Source organism: Gossypium arboreum, chromosome 10 (genome assembly GCF_025698485.1).
Source record: "Gossypium arboreum isolate Shixiya-1 chromosome 10, ASM2569848v2, whole genome shotgun sequence".
Lineage (NCBI taxonomy): Eukaryota > Viridiplantae > Streptophyta > Magnoliopsida > Malvales > Malvaceae > Gossypium > Gossypium arboreum.
Window position 1 is genome coordinate 40764651 of NC_069079.1, and position 7113 is coordinate 40771763.

Sequence of the window (7113 nt, forward strand, 5' to 3'; positions counted from 1 at the left end):
ATTTAATTCGATTTTTATTATTAATAGTGAAAATTCAATTTTCAATTAAATTTTTATTTTATAATTACAAAAATAAAAAATAAAGTTGGCGTATGACGTTCCAAAATTCAGGTAAAATTCATAAAACCATAAATGAGAAAATTTATAAAACCAAAGCAAAACAAACTTCAAACTCTCATTTCTTAGTTAGCTGGAACAAGGAAAATGGAATGTCTCTTTTTATTTTTATTTTTATCATACTCCTAAAGGATGCAAAATCTGTAATCTCACATTCCCATCTAATATCTGCCTATCCTAACTTCAAAATTCAAAATTGCCACACTGCAAAATCTTTGCTTGTTGCACCTTCCACAAAAATTGCAACCACTTTACACCACATCTGAATCAGGCACGATTGTTGATCGCAGTCCACCTCGTACCATCATTTGGGAATAGAATTCAGCATGCTCCTGCAATTTACCGTAAATATCATATTAATTTTTCCATCTCCATACATGCAAGCCAGAATCAGGCACTTGCAAAACAAAAACAGCACCGATGCACAAAACCTATATGATAAATGCGGCTTACAAAACCTATATGATAAATGCGGCTTAGACAATAAAACCATCACTGATCCTTTCACTATTAACATACAAAATAACACCACAGTCACTCAATTATGCAATAAAAATGTTCACCAAAATTCCATGAAATATTCGTATTCGAAAAGGTCCAATAATGTTGCAGATGAGCAAAAGGTAGCTGCATCTTAAAACAGAATATTTATGTGGAAGGTTTATAAGTCGTAAAATGTGAAATAACCAAAATGGAGGACAGGATTGGGGGACAATTTGGCCATGTTCAAATTTAGACTCGAAAAAATATTTCAGGAAAGTTTAAAGGCAAGAGTGAATTAGACACGTGCATGCTCAACTCTTGATTACGAACTTATACAAGTTATTAACAGAAGGAAAACAAAAGAGAGCACATGGGAATCATAGAACTTAAGTAAAAAATTCCAGATGATGCCAAACAACAAACATACCTTAACTGTGACAATCACAACCGCCAATCCGTGTTCTCGCGATACATGGAAGAGTTTTCTTGCATCATTGGGTGTAACAGATGGAACAACTTGAGGCAAAACCTTTGCAACTGCAACAGAATATCAAACATGAATACAATATAAAAGTATCAAACTGATGAAAACTTTATGATCAACTGCTAAATAAGACTGACTGATTTTTTATGTTCTAATATTAAACAAATTCATTTGCTCAATAGAGTAGCGTCTTTCCATATAACCAGAGCATTAAATACTGCTAGCTGCTTACCAACGAAATTCAAATATTAGCTCCTAGACATAAACTATTTATGTTTTGACATATGCTCCATGTTATCCAAATAAATTACCTAATTTTTCAGAATGACGAGCATCATCAACCAGCAAAACTTTATAACTGTCTCCACTGCCAGTACCATTCTTATCCTTCGATCGCCCAATATCACCACCTGTGATTGTTAGAAATAAACATAGTAAGCGAGTTATCTATCAGAGGCATTACATAGAAGGTGTAATCTCATCTAGCCAAACAATGCTCAAACTTTAAGAACCTCAAGTTTGGCTCGAGCTCCATTAAGTTTTACTTTTAAAGCTCGAGTTTGAGTTCAAATCGACAAAATATTAAGAATAAAATAAAGAATAAAAGCATAAAAATTCGACTAAGCACACAAGATATGCAAGTCCAGCATTAAGATTCTCATAAATGACCAAACCAAATTCAAGGTTTTCAAGCTGACCCAAATAACTTGCCAAGACATTTGTCTTGATTCCCTAATCACACTCAAATAGATATTCAAGGTTTTGTCATTTCTTGACTACGATAGTCATCCATTTTGGACCTTAATCTAGGAAACTACAGATGACTTGGGTCATTAATCACAAATAAAGCATATCAGTATTTCATGATCATACAGCTATACAGAGAAAGCACACCCATATAACCACAAAGAAGACTGAATTGATCCAACTCACACAAACATAAAAAAGACACCTCAATGCACATATACAGATGTTCAATTTACTTTGGTAATGAATCAGGCTATCTCTGTAGGATTTAGCAAATCTATTTTACAAAGGATCTTCATGTTTCCTAATGTATTCCTGTTCCACATATATTCGGAGATAGTCAATAAAACTTGGTCAAAAATGTACATACTCCTGTCATGTTAAGCGTATAATCAGATTTGAATAACGTAAATTGAAGCAATAAACAAAAAAAAGAAAACATCAAAGACTCGTTCATTTCATTTTCAAGATGCTAAACATCAAATTTCTTTCAAAAGACTAACTTGATTATACAAAATCCATCGTTTTGAATTCAAGAAAAGAACAAAGATTCACATTAAATAGTCATACCGCGATTAGAATAGAATATAAAAATTCAAAGAAAACAAAAACTGGTATTAATTCCACCCAAGAAATTGAAGAATACCTTCAAGAGCTTGGGAAGAAGGGTCAAACTGAGATTGATCGAAACTAGGTCGTTCCAATACACCAGCACCACCGGTCTTAAAAGAATCAGCTCTCACTTTCACGCTCATAAGTTTCAAACCAGTTTTCCCTTTGGCAGAAACCGAGGGGATGCTGTGAAGCTTGACCATACCAAACGACGACGTAGTTGCCATTCCTGCAACAAACGCCATAACCGAAAACTTTGCTCTTTTTTTTTTTTTTTTTTTTTCTCAACCTCTTCAACAAAACAATAAATTCGTTCGTTCGTAGTAATTGAAACTAGAAATGGTTGCACAAACAGTTATATTCATAAATTATTTTCTTAATTTTTCAGTATCTTTTCTTTCTAATTTGATTTGTGTGTTACGTTGGGTCCCACCATATCGCGGCTTGATTGGAAACGAGTGGATGCGATTCGCTGAAGTAATACTTCCTTCTTTCATGAAGGTTCTAGAATCCATTCGGTTTACCGATGTTTTTTTTTTCCTCTTTATTTTGTATGGTGCCAAAAAATGGAAAAAAAACAAGGTTTAGTATTTTTAAATTTATAAATTGTAAATTACTCATCAAATATGACGTGTGAATATATACATTATACAATATAAATATAAATGTGTTATTCGTTTGAATTTAATTTGATAAAATAAGTTCAATCTTTAAATACTTATTCATGTCATTTTGAGTTAATAACTATTTGAATTCAGAAGAAATTGAACTCAAGAAAGCTCCAATTCAATAAAATTTGAGTCTAAATTATTCTAAGTTCGAAAAAACTCTGAAACTAGACTCATGTTCGACATAAATTCCATCCAAAATCCGAGGCTTAATGCTGCTGACCGTTGCAAGCCTCTTTACCTTTATCTCTCTTTGCTTTGCTTTTCTTTTCCTTTCCCTCTACCTTCTCCCGCTTTTGGTAGAATATCCTCGACATTTCTCCCCTTTTTTTTTAGTTTTTTTGCCACTTGGTAGGAGAATATTTTTCTCAACAACCTTGTGGTTTCATCACGATTTTTACGATAGTAGTAAAGGTAAGAATTTTTATAAACTTTTAGAATTATTGTTAAAAGTTTTGTAAAAATGTCAAATTAAGATAATGTTTAGAAAGTAACCTAGTAATTAGTTGTCTATAATTACTTATAATTATACAATGATAACATATTTAGGTACTTATTGGAATTAGTGAGTCCCACTTGAGTGTAATTAGAGCACTCCCATCACATTTTACAATTCTTAAGAGAATGGGAAGAATTGAAATTACACTCAAATCTAATTTTAGAAAGTTATTTTTACATAAGTTATAAAATTTATATTATAAGCATGAACATGTATGAGTGATTGAATGGTTATACAAAAATTTCTTATATTATAAATCCTAAAAATTATATTATAAAAATAATTTATGTATTTTATAAAGTTATAACAAAAAGTATATTTTTAAATCCTAAAATTTATTATAAAAAAAATTACATGTTATAAAAATGTTATAATATATTTATGGAATGATATTTGGTACACTAGAATTAGAGTTTTTACACTTCACAAGTAGAGTTAAGACGTTGACTTCCTATAGAGGTATAATAAAATATTTTAAAAAAAGAGACGATAACTATTTTTTAAGTTGCTTGTAGAATAAAAACATACTAGTATACCAAATACTAACCATATATTAATATATACAAATAACATACTTTTTCATATAAAAATATTATAGTTTTTTTTTTATCATAGCTTATTTATAAAAATAACTTTTTAAAGTTGCAAAAAATGTTATATTATTTATAAGAAGTGTTATAAAAGTTCATGGATAACTTATATTATCTTTTACTTAGTTTACATATTATAAAAGGGATATAACTTAGCATAAGTATGTCTCTAAATTAAATTTATATAAGTTTTATAATTAAAGCTACATATTATTTAGACTATGGACTCAAATATTATAAGGTCGATGTCGATTATGCAAATACAAAGTGTTTTCTTGCACCATATCGTAGGGTATAATACCATTTGAGAGAATAGTGCTAGACACAAGCATCGTAAACAACTCGCAAACTCTTTAATTTGAGACATTCAAAGATTCGAAATGTGGCTAAGAAAACATTTGATATTCTAAAAAAATATTTTTCATATTAACATCACCTTAGTATAACATAAAAAAAATAAGGTTGGATCGTGTTAGCATGTTGCATATTTCATAACTTGAATCATAGGTGGAATTAAAATGATTTATACTTCAAAGGGTACATGAAAGAAAGAGATTTTGATAATATTAATGATAATATTAATGGTACATACTCTAATTCAATTGATGAACTCAATCAATGACCAACAAATGATGATAAGGATTATATATTAAATATTAAATAGGAATAACCCAACAAATATGCATTAGAACAATTAGATAAAAATAGATATAATGTTTAGTTTCTTGCTATTTTTATTAGTATTTGTATTATCAACTACTTTTGATACTAACATAACACATATGATGATTTAAGTTACTTGTTTAGAAATAAATTTTCTAAAACTAATTTTTTATAGTAATTAATATTTTTAAAATATGAATTATGTAACTACGTAATTGCAATTTGTATTATCAAACATGAAATAGTGAAGTATAATGTAATTATACTCGCCAACCAAACACATCTAGGAAATTACAATTTTTTGTAATTTGTAATTACAAGAAAGTGTAATTATTATCTTAGTAATTACACTTTCATTCAATTACTCATGCTATTCAAATATATCCTAAATAAATAGTTTAGGAGTGAAATTAGATATTAGATATTTAGGTTGCTAACGGACACTATAACTCGATAATATTAATAATCGAAATTGTAACCTTTCACAAGTCGATCAATGGAACTGGAGTTAATGATTAGTAAAGGCCAATTTTGGTTTTTTTTTTTTGTTTTATTATGAATTTATCAATATTTTCTTAGAACTTCCAGGGTTGTGCTAGTGGTAATTTTTCGCAAATTCTTCGGGAATACAATTTGGAACATAAGAAGGATATTCTCAGTATTCTCAAAAAAAGAGTTAGTGGGAGCAAAGCAGATGGTATTGTTGCTAAACTGGGGTTTCAACATTCTCACTATGTTGAGACAATTGGATTTTTTGGTGGTATCTAAATTGGTTAGAATGAGATGGTTCAAGAGGAAATTATTAGTAATCACCCTTAATTTATTTTAATTCGAATTATCGATGTTATTTATTCTCAGCCTATTTTTATCACTTTTGTCTATGGAAGCCCAAATAGGCAGAAAAGGAAAAATCTTTGAGAGGGTTTAAGGTCAGTTATTCCTCCTAGTATTGTTCCTTAGCTTGCAATTGGTGACTTTAATGCTATCCTTTTATCTAGTGACAAGAAATGTGGTCGTAAAGAAGGGAGGAGGTGTATGCTTTTTGGTAACTTTATAGAGGAGGCTGATTTGCTAGATTTGAGTTTCAGGGGTCCTTCCTTTACTTGGCAGAGAGGAGGTTTTTTTTTAGTGGCTTGATAGGACGATAGGAAATGATGCTTGGGTCAAGGCATTTCCACATTGTTTTGTTACTCACCTTCCTAGGTTGAAGTCTAACCATAGACCATTACTCTTATCTATTAGGCTAGAATTTATCTTGCCCAAAGGAAGATCTTTTAGGTTCTTAGCTGGTTGGGTGGAGCATCATTTATTCTCTAATTTTGTCAAAAAGAATTGGTTTTTTACCAATAACATGGCTAAGTCTTTGTCTAATTTTATTTTAAATATTAAATATTAGAATAAAACTGTGTATGGGCATATTGGACTTCGTAAAAGACAATTCTTACAGAAATTGGCTGGGATTCAAAGGGCACTTGAAAAATCGCAATATTTTTATTTAGTTAATAAGGAATTTTAGGTTCGTGAGGAACTCGACACCGTCCTTCACCACAAGGAACTCTTATGGAAACATAAACCAAGGTGCGATTGGTTGCATTTGGGTGATCGTAATATGAAGTTTTATCATTTTCGTACTATACAAAGAATGATTTATGATATTGGTGAACTCTAAACTCGAGCAGTTAAATTCTTCTTGAAATTATATGATGAAATACTAAATCACATGCTTGAACTTGGACCTAGTAATTTCCCGAGACTTGATCATAGTGACATCATGTTTTTGGGAAATGAGGTTTTGAGAGAAGAGATTAAGGCTTTTTTGTTTGAAATGGCTCCTTTAAAAGCACCAAGTAGTGACAGGTTTCATGCTTTGTTTTTTTAGAACTAATGGGACTCGATTGGTGGGGTGATTTGTGAATGGATTCAACAAGTCTTTTTTAGAAAGAATATTGATCAGAAGTTAAATAACACACTGATAGTTTTGTTATCGAAAGTTCCAAATCGAGGGAGTTATGCCCAATTTAAATCAATAAATTTATGTTTACTCTTTATAAGCTAGTAATAAAAATAATTGTAATCAGTTTAAGATGGTTTTCCTTAAAATTATTGTTCCAGAACAAGCAGGGTTCATTGCAGGAAGGAATATAACATATAATGTTATCGTTGCTCAAGAAGTAATTCATTCTATGAGGAACAAACAGAAGAATAGGAGGTGGATGGCCATTAAGATAGATTTGGAAAAAGCGTACAACC

At 30.4% G+C, this 7113-nt stretch overlaps 1 protein-coding gene across 1 annotated transcript; it reads right to left on the bottom strand.

Annotated features, from left to right (window-relative positions):
- Positions 1-141: 141 nt before the first annotated feature.
- On the bottom strand, positions 142-2845 carry LOC108487541 (ATP-dependent Clp protease adapter protein CLPS1, chloroplastic-like). The gene is made up of 4 exons (XM_017791912.2): positions 2478-2845; positions 1396-1494; positions 1028-1137; positions 142-449 (listed from the first exon to the last, which is right to left on the bottom strand). Exons 1-4 carry the CDS (start codon positions 2686-2688, stop codon positions 369-371), a joined length of 501 nt encoding a protein of 166 aa, XP_017647401.1. The 5' UTR covers positions 2689-2845; the 3' UTR covers positions 142-368.
- Positions 2846-7113: the final 4268 nt, after the last annotated feature.